The sequence below is a fragment of the Cheilinus undulatus genome, linkage group 8 (assembly GCF_018320785.1).
Source record: "Cheilinus undulatus linkage group 8, ASM1832078v1, whole genome shotgun sequence".
Taxonomy (NCBI): Eukaryota; Metazoa; Chordata; class Actinopteri; order Labriformes; family Labridae; genus Cheilinus; species Cheilinus undulatus.
Genome location: NC_054872.1, coordinates 18,076,195 through 18,096,965, shown reverse-complemented (window position 1 = coordinate 18,096,965; position 20,771 = coordinate 18,076,195). Strand labels below are relative to the sequence as shown.

General features: G+C 37.8%; 1 protein-coding gene across 2 annotated transcripts in view; it reads left to right on the top strand.

The window, feature by feature from the left end:
• The window catches only part of LOC121513295 (ankyrin repeat and IBR domain-containing protein 1-like), a 68,880-nt gene that overhangs the window by 41,959 nt on the left and 6,150 nt on the right, over positions 1–20,771 (top strand). For both annotated transcript variants that reach the window (XM_041792937.1, XM_041792938.1), the window contains exons 13-18: positions 3,028–3,114; positions 3,512–3,578; positions 6,816–6,961; positions 7,462–7,640; positions 7,801–7,852; positions 17,920–18,031. In XM_041792937.1, the coding sequence (XP_041648871.1) occupies positions 3,028–3,114; positions 3,512–3,578; positions 6,816–6,961; positions 7,462–7,640; positions 7,801–7,852; positions 17,920–18,031 (643 nt within the window). The remainder of the gene's footprint in view (positions 1–3,027; positions 3,115–3,511; positions 3,579–6,815; positions 6,962–7,461; positions 7,641–7,800; positions 7,853–17,919; positions 18,032–20,771) is intronic.

The following is a 20,771-nucleotide window of genomic DNA, read 5'->3' as shown; positions in this document are numbered from 1 at the left end:
TTATGGTCATTCTGCCTGAAGATCAGCAGTGGTCTTCCTTCTGTCTCTCGTACTTCAAATTTTGAGGTGTCTGACATCTGCTTCAGTTCACTTTGGTTTCCTGCCTCTTCCTTGGCGCATTTTGTAAGTACCAGTCTGGGCAATTGACTCCAAAGCATACTTGACCACACTGTGAGAACACTTTATGTCTTCCCTATTTGCCTCAGAGACCATCCAGCATCAGGAAGTGCTTTAATGCTGACTCTTTCATTTTCAGTGAGCTCTCCACGTTTTACCATTTTGAACCGGAATGAGGAATTTCAAACTGAACTCACCTTGTTATACCCAAATTTGAGCCGGCTCTCTGGGCTTCTCTGAGAAGCCAGAAATTAATCATGCATAACATTCAACCATTAAACTAATTTTTCTGTTCAGGAATACAAGTAAATAAGTATAATTTGACATATTAATCAAGAAATAATAATGTGCTATTTTTTCAGTTTTTTTGTAAATCAGTGAATTTGAAAATTCATGGATAACAATAATAATTATATTTTAGCATTAAAAATATCATTTGGGTTAAAGCTCTTCTACATATTGGTGTATTAACCATTGCAGAAACATAAAAAATGATTTTGGTAATTACCAATGCTGTCAATTTAGGGCAGCTGTGGCATAAACCTTACTTTGGGTGGTGGTCTAATAAATTTGTTAAGCACTGTACTTGCTGTTAAATACTCAAATGTGTATGCATCCTTGCAGCCACGCAGCAGCCATTTGACACACTGGCTGTGCATGTTCTCAGAAATTAAAAGAGAACCTAAATTTTTCTCGCATTTTAATTTTTAGCCTTTCCTTTTACCTAAAACACAGCATCTTTTCTCTCTTCTCTCGTCTCTACCTTTTTCTTATTTCACTCTTACAGTAAATGGTGGAGAAAACTCTTGTCATATTATAGGAAATTCTGGCTTTATGATTTCCACGTTAACGGAATCGCGGAATTGGCCAACAAAAATGGAATCTACTATTTAAGGCGGAAATTGCAGAAAATGAATAAATTTTACTGAAATGCTGTTGGTTTTTTTGGTTGTTGTTGTCTTTTTTTCTTTTAGAAAGAGGAACGTGTTTCTGGGGAATAAGTTCCGGTGGAACACTAAAGCGTGGCACAACTTGTGCCTTACTTCACAATCACTCACCCCGCCTCCTCCTAAACAACACAAAGCATGTCAAAGCAGCTGCACGAAACAGTGGCAAACATCATGTAGCTCAACACGGGGCAGTACTGTGCAACATAATGTTGCACCTACAAGAAAACTCATCTGTGCTTTGATTTATTTTACCTCACCACACCAGAGAGTCACAGAGAGAGAGAGAGATGTGTCTGTGCGCTTGGCACACAGCTCAAGTCACAACTTGAGAACTTGCTCACCTCTCAGAGGCTTCAAACTCAAGTCAGACAGAGTCGAGATTTTACGAAGTCCTGTAGTCTAAATGATGTTACATTTGAGTAACAAATGGCTTAATAATTCCTCCTGTAGATACTGTCGTTCCCTTAGGTTGCTTAACAAGCCAATATGTGTCTGCCTTATCGTAGAGGTCAGATATGAGGCAGACGGACAGACAGACAGCAATGTGTGTAGAGAGATGAGGAGAGAACTGTTACAGTCAGGAGTAAAACACAATGCAGTATCAAACTGCATGCACTGTTACAGACTTTGAGAGTAAAGAACATTTATGTAACAGGTTTACTTTTAACCGTTTAACTTTAATGTTACTTTCTTATTAAGTTACTATCACTCTGTGTTTGAGAGAGCTGAAGGATTTCTTTATTTACATTATAAACATCAGTTAGGATGTGATGATACACGTGGATGTGTAAAATGTTGGAAATATCTGACTGTTAAACTGGTTAGAATTGTTTTATATCAGGGTTATCCAAACTGCAGCTCATTCAATAAATTTAAGGTTATTTCTATTTAATTAGTGAAAATTTTATTCATTTACATAAACATGGCATTCTTTTTTATGGAAAAATTAGTGGAAAGGTTACAAAACGGAATTCCAAAAAAATTAAACAGAAAAAACAGAATTTGGCAAAAAATAAAATGGATTTCATAGAACCCTAGTAGATGGTCAGCACTACAGACAGAGAAAGCCAAACAGTGATGAATAAGTAGGGACTACTCACTTTAGGCAGAGAACAGGTACAAATGAAACATGGTGGTGTTGGAGGGAAACTTGTCTATTAACACTTCATGAGCTGGAGGACTGCGTAAAAACTGAAATGTGGAAGTTAGAAAATGCCAGCTTGAAATATTGAAATGCAGCAAGTCTAGCAGGAAAGAGAATATCCCCTGTAACTGATGAGATTATTTCAATGGCATGACAGCGCTACTTCTTTCATGAAAACATTAGTTATCTGTTGGGTAAAAGTACATACCAACAAGTCCTCATTGCATTATTGAAAGTCAGAAAAGCACTGTATGTTGTTGCCATGTTTGCCATTTGTAATTTAGTTAAAGTTAAAGAGCTAAACTAGAAAAATTATGAGAGAGTTGGGAGGAATATTGGGTTTATAAGACAAAATGTGACAAAATGTATCAATTTTATTCAGGAAGAAACCTTTAAATTGTAAAACCATTACCAGAGAAAAAATCTCGTGGTGTATGTGTTGTCTATACGATATATACTTATGTAAAATGAATCCATCTGGTGTCTGTATACATCCAGCAGTAAAGCACTGGAGTCTAACGAGCATGCATATGTGAGATACACACAAATATAGACACGCACAAACAAGCTTTGTCTAGAAGCTCTCCCATAGAGACATCCTCAATCAATTCCGCCTACCTTCATCAAAAAGGTGAAAAGAAGTTCATTGTCAGTCTGCACGAGCATTCATCCCAATCACAAGTGCTGATTTCACCTGTGGCACTGCTCACTTACTGTGACTGCTCTCCACCAGAGGAGCTGCACTCTCCTCTGTGAGGGGGAACAGCATGCTCAGGAGTTTATTAACTGTGACTGGTGTCTCATCACGCTTTGCAGGCAGAGAAGAAGCACAAGAGCTTTCAGGAACTCGACCGTTTTATGCACTACTACACACGCTTCAAGAACCATGAGCACAGTTATCAGGTAAACAGACTGGGCTTAGCCACCCAATCATGTCTACTTTGCATAGTCATGTAGTAACAGTCATGCTGTTGATGTCACCTGTGGGAACATATAAGCTGGTGTAAAATTAGCACTTGACCTCATAGTAAAGCATAACCTCTAAGGGAATATAAAGATGAAAGTATGTTATTTCTATATGCTGTATATTTTACCAAAGACTGTCCTACTTTTTCTCTGATTGAAGATAGTTGTTGCAGTGAGTACGAGACATCACAACGGCTTGATTAAAAACTATGCTGTTCCCAGTGTTGTTAATATATTTAGCATATGCTGTCATTTGCTTCATTGTTTAAGCAGTCTTTTAAAAAGTTTTCACTGAACAATCAAAGCTAACAGCGCCTGTCTTCCTTCACAATAGCTGGAGCAGCGCCTGTTAAAAACAGCCAAAGAGAAGATGGAGCAGCTCAGTCGAGCTCTGAGTGGAAGTGAGTCAATCTCTGTTACACATGTCAACACATTTTAATCTAGAGGTCTGAGACCAAGCTTTTAGAAGTAGACAGCAGGGAGAAAAACCCAAAGGTGTTTTAATAATAGATTAACATTTGGTGGAGTTATTATTCAGCAGCCATGACAATGTTGTGAGACAGCCATGCAATGTGAGTAATTTTTGTCTTTAAAGGCAATAATAGTCTTTTAGGCTTAGTGAAGAATAGGGCTGCGGTCAACCAAAGAGTATCTTAACTGCATCAATTGATTGGTCAAAAAAAAACAAAAAACAGAAAAATTGCATGCCATCGCTACCTCATCAACCTGATATGAAACAGCGTAGCCAGTGTACTTTGGCTGGTCTAAACTAAGAAATAACAGGGCTTTTATAGCACAATAAATTATTGTCAACCTTGTTGCATTATACTGAAATGACAACTGAATTAAGCCAACTAGCGTGCACTACAGCTGAAAAATATATTGGAGAAAAAAATCCCACTGCACTATATTTTATTTCTTCATTTTTTTAAGTTATAAAGGGAATTGCACCTAATTAAAGCATTCTCCCCTTTTATGTATATTAATTAAACTTTCAGTTGAACAACATTATATAGTTCTTATTTGGCCTTAAAATTATACCAGGATTTCAAAAATCACACACTGGATTAGCCCTCTGACAGCAGCTTTGACACACACTAAGGAGAGGGTAAAGTGAAGAGAAAGAAAAGCTGAACTGACACAGTTTTTCAAACTTTACAATTAAACTTGTTATTGCATTAAATGAATGTCATCAGCCATTTAGAGTTATGTTTAAACTACATCTTCAGCTACATCAGTGTAGCTATTGGTTAAATTGGTGCTCACTGTGTTCAGACTACCCCACACTGCAGCACTCACCTAGAGCTTTAAAGTAGGATTGTCAGCATGGATGCATTAATTGCCAATCTGCAATGTCTCCCTGTAGCCACAGAGATGTAAAATAAGTACATCACTGATACTTAAGTCTCATTTTACTTTAAAAATCACACAAACAGCTCAGTGGAAAATTCAAATCTGCACCTTGTGTAGCATTAACCTTTATACTGTTTACTTGTGTTTTGGTTTTTTTTAATTGATCACAAGTTCCTTTTTTCAAATTAAGGTCATGTTATAAGCTTCAATCTACCCAGAGTTCCTTTTTTTCCAAAATAAAAAAGCAAATGGTATCCAAACAGTAAGTCACTTGCTGAGTTCTGGTGAAGGGCTGGTTGCATGTGAAAAAAGGGTTTAATACAAAATTGTATAATCAAAAAATTGATTAAACTGCAACTGTCTTTAAAAAAGCAATCCAAGACACACTGTAGGTTTTGTGTGATTTAAATTCCTTTGTTCTAATGGTAAAGCATATTTTAAAAGCTGACCAATGTGACCTACTCAGGTGTTCATCAGGGCCATAAGCCACTTCTGACTTTTTAGATTATGCCCTTTTTTGGCTCATACAACCACCCCTTAACCAAATGAGCTGGGCAAAGCAAACCAAAAGTTTCTGAAGAGCACCTGGACTAGGTGATGTTAACAATCATGTAAGTCAGTGTCTGCCTTGGGCGTCCTGCTGGTTTATCTCTAATGGCAGCAGCCTCACCAGTTGCCTGAACATTTTTGCATTCAGGAGACAGACAGGCTCTGCCTGCACAGTGCTTCCCTCTCTGATTGCTGATGTTGATATCAAACAGACTTTTAATGGAGATTAGTCATAAAGATAACAAAACTTTGAGTTTTGGATTGCACTGAACAGACGGAAGTGACTTTTCTGTATGTGCACCAGGGTCGGAATTTAACATTTTGATCTACCTGCTACTGTGGCTAGTGGGTTAAAATATCTACGAGCCACAAACATTTTTACTAGCCTCTCCATTTTAACAAGCAGCATTATTTAATGAGGTAGAACATAAAAATCAAGGCTCATAGTATTGAAGTCATAGGCTATTTAATAAAAATGGAGTTGTTGCACAAATAATCCAAATCGTCACTCATTTTAAACCATGTTTTTGGACCAATTTGACCCGTACTTGACCATGCAAACTTTTGCTGTGCTTCCTACATACAGAACACTTTCCTGCATTAAAAGTTTAGGACTTGGTAGAATTAAATATTTTTTCACATTTTCTGTAGCCTCAAGCCAAAACTTAGCCTTTATTCAACTTTTTTGGACTTGTGACAAGTATGACACCTTTAGCAGATATACTAGTAGCAATGGAGATCTATTCTCTTATGACGATGAGTCAAATCATCGCAGCACACAGCTGCCTCCAAACATTTGACAGCAGCTCTGACTTAGGGAGGAGGAGGCAGGTTTTTTGCTCAATGAGCGTGTAGGTTTGCTTGACTTTGCTGGTTAAAAGGGATTTAGTTTATGCCTTTTACTCTAATTAAGTCACACTTTTAGGTGAGGTCAAGCTACTTGTGTTTACCTGCTCCAGTGGCTGGTAAGTTGAGCAAATTCACCTGACGCTGCTAAAAAACACCTGCATTTGGCTGGTGGCTGGTGCTTGTTTCCCACCCTTATACCATCTCTGTTATGAAATAATGTATCACTCAGTCCAAGAATGGACCTACCTATATTTGTTTTGATAAGAGAGGGGGGGTGGACATCCTGCTTTGTGTAGCTTGTGTCGCCACACCCTGAAGCAAGGGAAGGTGTTGTAAGGGAATGTGCTGCTGTAGATATTTCAAACAAAACAATTATTTTAGGCAATTGTTAGAGCAAAAATATCGAAATATTCCAATTCGTATATGTTCATTCTTAAAGTTTATCTAGTGTTGAACACAAAACAGACAAACCAGTCAGCCATATGAATGTGAAGAATTTTGATCATATGCCATTTTCCAGGATTGGGTGCATGTGCACTTTTAGTTGGGAGTCTATGCACTGTTTTATATAATTTAAGTGGAATGAGACCGCTGTGGTGTTACTTACAAATGTCTGCCAGGCAGCTGACAGAAAGTGAAATAGCCATAATTCAGTGTTTATAAGACTAGCTCAGCTGAAAGTAAGCACAATTCTTGGCACTCGGCAGCCTTTGATATGAAACAAGAACATCCATATTACATTAAGTACAATGGAACTGTTCTTTTACATGCTTTGATTTAGGATTTTTCCCCACTTTGTACCAATACTCAGCAATGTTTAGGTAATTCAAGCAGGAATAAGAGGTGTATTCTTCAAATTTCTGATTCTCTCTCATTCTGTGTCCTAGGGGAAGGAGGCCCACCTGACACTACATTCATTGAAGACGCAGTCCTAGAACTACTGAAGACTCGTCGCATCCTCAAGTGCTCTTATCCTTATGGGTTCTTTCTGGAGCCCAAAAGCACAAAGAAAGAGATCTACGAGCTTATGCAGGTCTCAGCCCTACTTATTGAGGGAAAAAAGACAGACGTTCCCAGCAGCTCATTTGATTCGGGCCATTAGAGATGAGCGTGACTTGTGCTTTCTACCTTATGATCTTCACAGTGTGACCTAGTTAAACCTGCATGTCTCAGCCTTTAGTTAAACATCCCCTGTTATATAATTTATGAATACTGGTATAAACAAGGATTGCTCTACCTGTGTTCTTTAATGTTTTGGCCTTTTAAATATGGTAAAATAAATGGGCAAGACTCCCACTGGTTGGGAGTTCATAAACAACTTTAAAGTTGAGAAGTACAAAGACGCCCAAAAAGTAGATCACTTGTAGGATAACTTCTGTGAGTCACATTGCCCTTAAACATCACAGCTTGGGAACAGTTTCTTCTATTTGACAAAGTTAAACTTCAAATTGTGAATTCATGCTTGCATAAAGATGACTCAGTTACAGAGATATCCTAAAAACATCCCTTAGACATCTCTCTCTCTGTCCTCAGACGGACTTGGAGATGGTGACAGAGGACCTCGCACAAAAGGTTAATCGGCCTTATCTGCGGACGCCACGCCACAAAATAATCCGTGCTGCGTGTCTGGTGCAGCAGAAGAGGCAGGAGTTTCTGGCATCGGTAGCCAGGGGAGTGGCTCCTAATGACTCTCCTGAGGCTCCCAGACGCAGGTAACACAACAGAAATGTGACTTAAATCTAAGCAATGACAAACAGTATGGCATCATAACAAATCTGTAGATTGAGCTGATCAGAAAGTACCTAATGAGCCACACAATTTTAGTAATTAATCACATTCCTACTCTTAGAAAAATCTGTCTGTCTCTTCCAGTTTTGCAGGCGGGACGTGGGACTGGGAGTACTTAGGCTTCGCATCACCTGAGGTAACAAAACAAGCCCTCATTAGTTTCACTGAAGGCTTGTTAGTTAAAATGTCAACTGTGCTGTCAGAACAACATTAACAAAGCGCTTGATTTGACACTTAATATAACAGCCTTACACAGATCCAACGTTGTTCTCACATGCAAATTTTATTATTTGGGAGATAATATTTGTACAGTTACAACAGAGGAGAGAAGAATAATGTCAGAAATGATCACTAATGTCTCAGTTTATGTACGGAGATCATGATCAAAGAGGAATTTGTAGTCCAAAAGTACTACTGATGATTATTATTACTAAACTATTATTATTATTATTATTTTTATTATTAGACTAGTTCCTGAGCCTTTTACTACCACTACAACTAAAATCTTGTCACTGCCACTTTACGGCCACCGTATGTTCTGAGCTTATTCCTGCACTGAGCAAGCAGGGTTTTTGGCTAACACAGAATAACTTGTTAAATGCTCTCCTTGACATTTTAGTGAATCCACAGCCTGTGTCTACTTCAAATGGTTCATTTTCCCATTTACTTGTAGCTCGTTTCTGATTGGTTGTTTGCTAGGAATGATTATCTCCTCATCTCCTTTGCACACTGAGTCTGTTTTTTTCATTCAGATTTTTCCATGTTAAAAAATGAAATCAAGCTCATGTTGTGCTAATTATTCTAACAGACACTGAAACTTTCACCTGTGTTTATTTTTTCAGAACAATTTAGTTTTTTTGCCTTTTATTCCCGCATCAGTCCAAGGCATTTAAATGGGTGATTGATGATCCAGATGAGCACTGGCTGCTTCCTTCTCTCTCACTCGCTTGCCCCCCTTCCCTCTCTCTCTCTCTTTTGCAGTGAGCCCTCACTTTAAACACCATGATTTATCTGTGTATGATGTGGGTATCAGCCATAGTTTATAACAGATAAAGGCTGAAGTTTGTACTCACCGCCACATAACAAAGAGTGAATTGAAAAGTTGTTCTGCATCTCTCCAACTTAGCACAGCTATGCTACGATGCATGAGCGTGTGCTGTATGAAGCTCTCCATCAGAATGGATGGATTCAGAGTGATTTTAAAGGAGTGACAGAGCCACAGGCTCACAGTATGAAAGAATTTACAACAGTCTACAAATTTGGCAAAAACAAAAAATTGAATACAAATAAAACACAACTGACTTTGTATGCAAGGTTCAAGTGTGTGACGTTTTTTTGGATTACAGATCTTAAAAAAAAAAACAGACCCAGTGTGTAAAGACTTTAATGTGATACATAATGAAAACTTCCTCATTCTTACTATCTCATCTAACCCTAACCTACTGTCAATGAATTACCAAAGTTACAGTGAAGTCCTACAGACGCAGCACTCATCCTGAGTTTCTTTTCAAATGTTCTACCCTTCCTAAACACCATAGGTTGTCGCCTATATGGATGTGAAATATATCCCAACATAGATTTGTGAAACACTTTATCTTAAGAGTCAGGTTACAATTTAACAGCTTCTCTGGGATTTCTTGAAGGTCCAGGTCTCATGCAGATTCTGAAAAATCTTAATGGGTGATCCATACTACATCTGATTCTTTGTAAGGCAATTCATTACCCATAATGCATGTGAGAGGGATGTTTAGGATTTACAGCCATTTTAAAGGTTAGAACTAAAAACACAAAGATGTAGATGTGGCTATTTGTCATACATTTAAATTGACAGTTTATGTGGTGGTTTTTTATTTATTTATAGAATTCATGTAGTTATACATGAAACTCTCACCCACAGCCACACTTACATTTACAGCTGAGTATTTTTGCTTAAAACAGACATCTGTGATTGATTGGTAACTATCTGTGAATAGGGAGTGCTTGATTAGATTCAGAAGTAAATGCACTTATCTAATCAGGTTAACGTAATTGTAGAAACATAAATCATGATTATTGTGTAATTTGTGACTCAGCTCTACATTATACCTTTTTATTAAGTCAGTGTTTACAGCCAAGTCACTTTAACTGTGCTAGTGCTGTTTTGGCTGTGTCACTGCACTGAAAAACCATGATGACCAACAGATCAGTGTGTAATTCAACACAGTGGAGCAGGCCAGATGGTTCAGTGTTCCCCTGTGCTCGCAGTCAGAGTGATGAAAAGCATAGCACTCTGGCAGACACCTAAGCAGGTTGCTTCCAATGATTGCGCATTAGCACAGAGCATTTATAGTTAACTTTTACAGTCCTAAAACTGTCTACCACATAATGGTTTGATTATTGACCTCCCTGCTTTTTTCTGCACAGCTTGATACACACACTCATTACTACTGTATAAGTCAATACCCTGCAGTTTCTGTTGTTGCTGAGTTTCTTGACTGCTGCAGTTTTTAGACGTGGAGGCTTTTCATCTGGAACACATTCACTCGGCTCGGCAGCTTCATCACTCCTCGGGCTCTTAGTGTCGCCTCCGTCTGAAGTGTTAAAACACGACACAAATATGCAAATTTTACATCAAACCCCAGCCTCTCGGGTTATTGTGCACATCTTTTAACAGCATAAAGCGGGCATTTCCCTATTGATGGGAAAACAAATGACAAGATCAGTCTGCCAGTTTGATGAATGACTTGTGAAACTCCTTCTTCTTTGCCTGCTCAGCACCACGCAGTCAGGAGGAGTTAAAGCTCTATAAAGCTTTTGTTCGCTTAAGGTTTACTGAGCAAACAGTCACTGCTGGACAAATATTTTATCATCCAAACCAAAGCAGTTAAAAGAAAGCTTGCACACAAAACACTGGAGCTTGTCTGCAAAAGACAGAAATCACACAGATGCCAAGGATGTCTGTGATTATTCTCATATGTTTTTTTTTCTATTACTTTTTTTATTCTGGGAATCAGACAAAATGCTCCTGTGCTGTCTGAAACACTGACAAACTAACAGAAATCACTTCCTACATTATCCTGCCAGTTAGTCTAATACTTAGTCAGGTTGTCTAAATACTAGATCTTTAAACTTTAATCCAAGTAAAAACCGAACAATATCAATTTCTGATTTGATATTGGGGCAACAAACATGCAAGTTCTGGCCAACTGTTTTTGGTAGTTTCTTGTTTTTGCTTCCAACAAATGCAGTCAAATACTACACAGTGCCCTTCTGTTTGCAGCAGCTTTTTGGAAAAAAATCAAACTAAAGGTCTTTTTATTCTAAAGTTTGATACTTTTTCTTGTAGTTTTTTTAATTCAAATGATAATGATTACAAACCTCCTGAAAAGTATGGTATCTGAGAATTGACAGTTTTAACAACGCTTTTCTGCAAATTATGAAATACCAGGTCTCTGTAAAAGATGCTATAGGTTACCTTCTCCTTCAGTGTCTGCTAGTGTTAGCACTAGGGCTGCCAAAAAATTGAAATTTTGATTGCAGTTAATCTCAGGATTTTTGTTGGTTCTTCTTAACTTTTTTTGAATGTACATAATCTTTAGGCTCTTACAGCAAGATCAGTTCCTATATAATAGCCAGCCACAAGGGGTCGATTGAGATATTTGGCTGAATATTTAGATGACTGTCACGTTGTTCATCACTGGGTTTGACACTAAAATGCTGTGTAGTGATGAGTAAAAAATCCAAGCAGGAAAACTGCACTCCCAAAGGAGCTGAAGCTAAAAGTTGACACAGAAAACTTTTTTTTGTTTTTTTAAATCAAGAACGGACTGATAAATACATGTTTAACATGCATTATATTTGCTAGTAACAGCTGACAGGCAGACTTCTGAAAAATGGATGAAAGATTAAGTCATTCCTGATTCAGTTTTTTTCATCTCAATTGTTTTTGGAGTTGCTTTAAAGAGTTCATTAAAAAAAAGGTACCTGAAATACCACACATATTTTTTCCTCTGCACATGTTCTGAATTGATGATATTCCAGGGGCCAGATATGGCCCCCGCGCTGCCAGTTCATTATCACTGCTATAAAATATATATGGAACAATTAGTGAGCAATAGATTGAATGCAAGGCCTTATAATTCAATATATTTCAGGATTGCAACTAACTTTTAAAGTTTCCCTTTATGTAATCATTATGTTATTTCCAAGAAAATCGTTCTCAAAAACCCTTTAAATGTCAACATTACAAATTTTTAATATCACATTACAATCACTTTCCTTTAGAGTCCCACAAACCGTGAATTAATTTTTCTTAATATTCAGAGACAGTTTTTTGACATCAAACCAAGTTTGGAGATTTTCAAGCGCCCTTTCAACCCCACACAAAAGCTATTTTGAATTCCTATTAGAGCAAAACAAATCTGTATCATCTGCAAATATTACATATTTGAAAAAAATCAGTGACCGTGCAGATATCATTGAAATAAATTATGAACACTTTTGGACCAAACACCAGTCTCTGTGGTACCCAACAGGTAAGCCCCCTAAATCCTGACAGTATCAGTAATTTGTACACACTGCTGTCTATTTTCTAAATCACTTTCCAGCCAAGAATAAGCATTTGCTAGTATCCCATACATCTTCAATTTCTTTAATAATTGTCTGTTATCAATGGTATTGAAATCCTTCTGTAGTTCAATATATAAACAAATAGAGCATTCAGCATTTTCATTAGAATTGCATTTCTTCTATTTGCATTACAGCATGAACAGTGGTTCTGTTTTCTCTGAGCCATGCTGATTTTCACTTGATAATGTATTTTTACAAATGAAAAGATTCAGCTGTTTGGCAAAAAACTTCTTGAAAATTTTGGAAGAGGCAATACTACTCTGTATTTTTCTCGACTGTGCTTATCTCCGTTTATTAAATTGAGATCACCTTTGCTTGCCTCATGTTCTTGGTAAAGATTCCCTTTTGAAACGACAGATTACATACATAAGTCTGAGGTCTAAAAGTCAATCTCCATGTCTGACTATCATCTCTTTACAGCTTTAATATGCATGTATTTGTTTATTGTACTAAGATATAGCTTATTTTTTCTTTGATAAAATGTAGTCAACAACTAACAAAGAATATTCAACCAACTAGGTATACAAGACACAAAAAAAGGATTTAATTAAGCTGGGTGTGCACTTCAAAGATGAGGTCTGTCTTCAAAAGAACAAATAATCAATGCAGAACTCATCTCACCTCTGCCTCCTTGCCTCCTTGTCTCCTGCAAGAGTAAAATAACAAAACAAGCCTTAATATTTTACCCTTGCCAACAAATTATTTTGGGCATATTTATCTGTTAGAAAGTTCACTCTTAATGTCGCTACCAGATGCTGAACACCAACCCCTCCTAAAAGAACAGGGTTTTTATTTTTGTCCCCTAATTAAGCGCCTCTGCCTCTCAGCTGCAGTAGTTAATGGGAACAGCGTAGTAATAATCAAAGCCTGATGACACTGCCTCACAGGCACAGCTACAGATGGTCCGTGGCTCTGACAATGCCTGCAGATCACTTCATGGCGGGCTAATTTTAGAGAGCTGGAAACATGAAAGACAGCCAGTGACAGGCTTTTGATTGTATGAATGTGACTCAGGGACTTCTGAACATGTATGAGATGACTGAAAAGAGGATGTGCTCTGATTATGTCCCTGGGTAAATTATATATGCAGTAGATATGCTAATTCAATTCAGTATATAAAACTGTTGCATAATTGAGTTAAACTCTAGGATGGAGTGGTCATGGAAGCTTTTGCTGTGGGTCAACAGCGCTAACCACTTTACCACCGTGCAGCCTGGTTTGAAGAAAGGGATAAATAACTAATGCAAACATAAATGATTTTATGGAACACTTTGGTGCAATCAAACATGCCAGTGACCTGTTGCTGAGAGTGTCAGTCAGTCAGTCAATCAGTCATCAGTGATCTTAAGACACTTCACAAAAAGAACAGGTCTAGACAGTGCTCTTGCTGTATATCACAGACTGTCAGTTCACACAGGAGTGAGAAACATTGTCATAAAACTAATAGTAATAATAATAAAACAGTTAGAGACCTTTAGACTTTTTAAGAAAAAGAACAAAGTCTTAAGTTTTTTTTTTCCAAGATATATTCTCACCGACCACTTCATTAGGTACACAAATATGTAATTGGCCATTCAGATAACAGCAACTCAGTGAATTTAGGCATGTAGATTTGGTCAAGACGACTTGCTGAAGTTTAAACCGAGTCAGAATCGGAAAGAAAGGAGATTTAAGTGACTTTGAACATGGCATGGTTGTTGGTGCCAGACAAACTGGTCTATTTCAGAAACTGCCGATTTACTGGGATTTTCATGCACACCCATCAAGGGTTTACAGAGAATGGCCTAAAAAAAGGGAAAATATCCAGTATGCGACAGTTGTGTGGACAAAACTGCCTTGTTGATGTCAGAGGAGAATGGGCAGATTGGTTCGAGATGATAGAAAGGCAACAATAACTCAAATAACCACTCGTTACAACCAAGGTATGTAGAATACCATCTCTGAACACACAAACACATTGAACCTTAAAGCAGATGGGCTACAGCAGCAGAAGACCACACCTGGTGCCACTCCTGTCACCCATCCTCTGATGGCTACTTCCAGCAGGATAATGCACCGTGTCACAAAGCTAGAATTTTTTTTATCTTATTTAACTTATATTTCGCCAAATGTTTAGTCAAATATCTCTTTTTCAATGAAAACCTGACCAAGCATGGCTGCAAGTCATCTCAAACTGGTTTCTTGAACATGACAATGAGTTCACTGAATTCTAAAGTCCTCCACAGTCACCAGATCTCAATCCAATAAAGCACCTTTGGGATGTGGTGGTAACAGGATGTTCACATCATGGGTGTGCAGCTGACAGATGTGCAGCAACTGTGTGAAAAATCTGGTCAAACTTGGTCTGGACCAAACTTACTGAGGAATGTTCCAACACCTTGTTGAACCTATGGCAAGAAGAATTAAGGTAGTTCTAGGGGCAAAAGGAGGTCTGGCCCAGTACTAGCAATGTGTACCTCATAAAGTGGCCAGAGAGTGACTATTTTTTGGCTTTTTATGTCTTTATTTAAAGAGAAGGACAGTGGCTAGTTGGAAACAGGGATGAGAGTCAGTAGAGACATACAGGAAAGGAGCCGCCCTCATACATGAGGCACGCCCCAAATGCCAGGCAATCCACGCCCCAATGCAAAGTTTTAAACTAAAAATAGCCAAAAAATAATATTTCAAAGGTTGTCTCCTTTGGTAGGTTGTTTAAAGGCTGGAATGAATCTTAATGGCATTTACAGGGCATATTAAGAAGACAGGCTATCATGATGAACAAATGTGCATTGCCTTAGTTAACTAAAAAGCTTACCTTTAACACCCCCCCCCCTCCAAAAGTGTGAAAACCAGTCTCAGTTTTCAAACTCTAGTCACAAACCTGAGATTCTGCTGGCAAAATCAAAGAATCACATCAAAACAGTTTTAACTGTGCTCGGAATCAAACACTGTTTTCACATCATAAACACAGCAGTCAAAATAAAAACACTACTGAGCAGCCATTACACACTGCATCACATAATAGAGAACAGTAGTCAGGGTTTGTAGCAGTAGTAAGTTCATGTTGCAAGTAAGTGAAGTTTCTTTCAATAAATAGTCAAATGCAGATAAATACTCCAAAGGAAAAATTAAGAGAATAAACGCTTTAGCACAGCTGAACAGATGGATTGGAGAGAGGTCGACAAAACACAAAACTCTTGAGCACACTTCTCCAGCACAGCTCCAAGATTTGCTTTACAGTGTTGGTTACTCAGACCTCCTGTTGATTACAATAATGAATCAACCTGAGGTCTGAGTACCAAAAAGCTGTGAACCAATTGGAATCGCAAGATCAGACAACAGCCTTTGATAGTCTTTTTATCTCAGCTACCTCTCACACATACTATTTACTCCTCAGACCAGTTTTATTGAATCAGCTAAAACTAGGACTAAAAATGTAGTCATTGACTATCTTTTTTCATGAAGAAGACATAACAAAGATTTGCAAAAAATAGATCTTTGATGATAAAAACTCTGATGAAAAGCACGACTTAAACAGACTTTCATATTATATGCAAGACTACTGGACAGTAAAGATCTCTGATACCTATCCAGTCTGCATTTAATGTATTTCAGTATTTTCATCAGTGTATTTTAGATCAGTTAAATTATTGACAGTGCATTAATATGAGTGTTCTTCTTCAAATTATTTATACAAAATGGCTGATTAAATTTCTACATTGTAATTGTTCAAGAGGATAAATGTTATGACTAAAAGTAAAGACTAAAATGGGAGGAATTTTTATTGACTAAAACTGGACTAAAATGTTTGAGTTTTCACTGATTAAAACTAGACAAACTATAAAAGTTAAAAAATGACTAAAATGCAACTTAGATTCAGTTTAAAATAACTTGTGCCAAAATTAACACTAAGACTCCTAACCCTAACATTGGCCCATCCATCTTGGATTTCAATCTTTTACTCATATAACTCTTTGGTTACATCGCATCAATAAAAAACCAGTGTTTCCAGTTTTTCTTTAAACTGTGACCCACTGTGCTGTAATTATGATTAACCTCTGCTGCCATAAGTTACCATTATGATTCATAAGTGCATTGCATAAGTGCATAAGTTTCAGAGTGAGATTGTGTTTAGAGTTTTGCAAAAGTAAAGGAAGGAATGAGTTCTGCAGATTGTTTCTTATTGGGTTCAGTTTGTTTCAGGTTTGCCCAAAAGGATGATCAGTTCAGTAAACTGGTTCAGGCCACTCACCATTTAGTTCAGACAATGGGTTTTAGTGTTTTAGTAATCATGAAAAATCTTTAATCTAGACTAGTGCGAGCTGGTGTTTCTTTAGCTGATCAATTGCACAGGACTAGTATTAGCTAGGAACCCCTGTGATTTTAATCCTGTGTGAATTGACCATGTCTGTAATTTGTGGAGTTAAATTCCAGGACAAGCTACCAACTATATTTAGGCACACATAGATGTAATTTAGCGTGCTACTTCTGTTTTTTTACAGTCTGTTTGACTGTTCATTGCCTTTTTTCTGATCAAAAAAATTATAGAGACAGTATAGGAGATTGTTAAAGTTATGACACATTTAGGTTATAAATAGTGATTCTATTTCAGTAAATTTCAGCTTAGTTAAAAATGGCTTTATTTTACTGAATTTAATTAAACTCTTCTGTCCAAATGTACGTGTGCGCACCACTTCTGCTCTGCTTCCTACAGTTTCTCTCTACAAGTGCCTGGTCTTATATCAGTAGGATTTAGCTGTACATCTCATGCATAACACAACTTACAATAAGCAATGTGTCACTCAGTATTCAGTGGTTAGGCTGCAACAATGTCTGTAAATCTGAGTATATTACAGACTTCGATTATCCCATGCAAATGCACCGCACCAAACACCAACGTCAGAGGGTAATTCACACATTATCAGAGGTCCATAGGTAATGCTAGTCCTATGGGAATAGTACTGAAGAGGTTTGCTGCCATAGAAATGCATGTAGTGTGTTATAAATTACATAACCTTCTTGTTTCTGTGCCCCTATTACCAATTTTGTGTTTTCCAGATTTAATTAACTTTAACTCAAAACGTAATGCCCACACGTGTTTACCCATTCTTATCAGTGTAAGTTTTAAGTATTTATTTTTTATCTACCTCTTTGATTTGGTATTCTGATTGTTTTAAGACAAGTTGAATCACAAAAATATTTTTCAGTATCTGATCTTGGTGTTGCTTCATTTCTAATTCCCTTCCAGATAGCGTGTGTGCTCTGCTCAGATTCAGACTAAAATGAACTCTAATGAATGAAGGTTTGCACTGCAGATAAAAGAGTCTGAATCATTCTCTCGGTGCTGATCATCCCTGGGAAAGAAATCTCCAACCATTTTTAAAACAAACTGCTTCAATGCTCAATTTAAAGTTATCACTTCACAAATTCACCTTTTACATGTTTAGAACAAAATCTTTGATGTGAATCAAGGAAAGTATGTAACAGGAGTCTTCAGATCTGTAATATGCTGCAACTTCTCCTGTTCAGAAAGCAATCTGTTTATGATTAGAACAGATCAAATAAAGTTATCTTATGATGTGTTTGAACTGGTGTATCTGAAATTTTTTATTGCAGGAGTATGCAGAGTTTCAGTACAGACGAAGGCACAGGCAGCGGAGGCGAGGCGACATGTCAAGTCTCCGTAGCAACACACCCGACCCTGATGACCCCAGTGACAGCACTTCAGGTACAGCAGAGGACGAACAGGACAATTCCTCTCATTTGGACAGTTTATTGGGTTATCTGTCAAGGCACTTTCTGTTTACAATGTGTTACATTTCAGTTCTTTTATGCAGTAATTCTAAAACCTGATCATGCAAAATGTTGCAAATTTAAAATTTGGGTTTGTTAATATTTAGACATTCATACACTGGGTATATTTGCCTTTGTGTAACTGACAGGAGAAAGATGTCAGAAAATAAAGGAGCAGAGGGATGCAGCAGTGGATGATGTATAGTTCCAATGGAAAATATTCAACTCCCCTTGCAAATAAGGTGTATGAGGAAAAATTCCCTAACTTGAAACTGCTTCCTAATATTTTAGGTTTTATCCCCAGTTTCAACACAAATTGCCACATTTGATGACTACTGCTGTCTTGAAATTATTCACCATCTTCATGTCAAGTGTCTTTAGTACTCAGTAGATCAATTTTTTGCTGTAGTGATGCATAGCTAGACACCAGCTTCTGGCAGTGTTCCTGAGGAGTTTTATCCCATTCTTCATGGGCAGTGGCCTAAGGGTGCACTTTTACTAGGACCAGTTCCTCCATACTTTGCTTAAGCGTGCTTTCCTCAGTGTCCCGCTGGCCTGCACACGTAATACTCAAGGATTTGCCATGATGACAGTTTTAAGCCACGCTGTCTCATAGATTCAGAACAATAAAAAAAAAACAGACCACATGATAGCAAATTTACCCACATTGTGGTTTAATGTGAGACTTTCTATCACTTTATTATTATTGAAATGAACAGCTGTGACAATTCTATATCACATGCATGTAGCATTACTGTGCCTTTGCATGTGCATGAGCAATGGTACCATGCTGAAGCCCACCTTATCCAACTGTGCCAAGAAGGAACACTCACATTGGTCAAATAAACTGTACTTTGCTGCTCATGCGTGCTTGGTCACTGTAGGGATTGCCTAGTGTTTGTGCACCTTAATATTCCTGGGTTTGTGTTCTTCAGCCATCTTCCTGAGATTCCACTATCTTTAGTTTGATTTTTTTTTGCAATCACGTGATCCTAAATGTCCTTGGGGGTCAGGAAGTAGGGGACATCCATTAGGAATGAATCGGGATGGAGGAGAAATAGTACTTAATTGTTTAAAATGGACCTGCATGACCAGACCTGTATGATGCAATTATTAGAAAATTTCTACATAAATTAAATAAGACCCACTACACACAAGGAAAGAGTTTTTTGTTTTTGTGGGGTTTTTTTTTGTTTTGTTTTGGTTTTTTTTTTTTTTTTTTTTTTTTTTTAATAAATCACAGTTTAACAGATTTACATGGTGTGGAGGCAATCAGTATCACAAATACTCAGTCCTGCAGGCCTCCTAACTAGCATCTAGCATCATCTAGCCAGATTAAGGAAGACAAGAGTTTAGAAGAGTCTTGTACTGAGCTAAGAGGCCAGCTGAGCCCCTTTAACGTATAAAAATCTATGCTTTGTCACAAACATCCTTTAATTGAAACTGTGATAGATTGTCAGTCAAATAAACCTTGTGGGGTGAGCAACCAAGAGATCATAAGCCATTTACAAAGGAGTGTGTGTCATGAAATGGCTCTTTTATCTTAGCCATGGTAGCTAGCTCCCATTTAAGTGCCAGTTTCCTTTCCTCCATCCTTTTTTATTATTCAATCCACATTTAAAAAGCCAAGTTGGTACCAAATGAAGAGCCATTTGAGAGCCAAACAACCAGCTATACTGAGCTGATCCAAATGAGCTGGATCTCTTAGAAGAGAACAATTTCCCATCACAGTGAGCAGGGCTGGAGGTTGGTGAGATAGTAGGTGAGGAGACAGATGAGAACCATGATAAAACTGTACTGAACCAAGCTTTGTGGAAACAGACCATACATGAGTGTTTTGTGAAACAGCTTGTCCAGGCTTTTGAAAGGGGCTTTTTAAAATTCCTGCCAGCTATTGTTTCTGCCTAAGTTTTAAAACTTGTTTTTTTTATTCTTGCCTGATTATTTCACTAGCTTCAGGACCCCATATAATTAAGAATTTTTATATTTTTGCACTTCAAATGCTTTGCATAGTTGTAAACACCTCAAAACATTTTTTGGTAGTATTTCTCTATCCCCAAGGATATCCTCTGCCACTGTGCAAATTCATCTGCAAAGAACCTATTCTGTCAGGTGTTCCAGGGGGCTGGAGTGGATCTCAGCTTTAAGTGGGGCCGGCACGCTGGACTAGTCGCTAGTGAATCACAGTTCTTCAAATTCCACCAGAGACTTTCTATGGGGCTTTAATGAAGCAACCGCAAAAGAAACTTCAAACCAGGACTTCTTCTGAAACTAAACCATTGTGGACTCTGAGTTTTGTTTTGGATTTATGTCCTTTTGGAGGTTCCAGTGACGCCCAAGCTTCAACTCAGTGTGTTTTCCTCTGGATATCTTGATCTGCAGTGAGACTTGAAGTCAGCAAAAACTGAGGTTTCAGTTTGTGGTGTAAGGTGCACACTACAGTGAAGGTCTTCATGCCTTAACTTCTGCACTACTGCATTACTTCTGCCCCAAAGGCACAAAAATGTCAGATCCAATGTGCACAAAACCATTGAAGTATTACTGTGGAGGGATGAAACAAAACTGGAACTTTGAGGAAGAAAGAATGAAACGTACATGGAAAATAACACTCTGCCTTCAGTGAAACACTGCGGTGGCTCTGTGATGCTGGGGGGCTGCTTTACTTCCTTTAATAC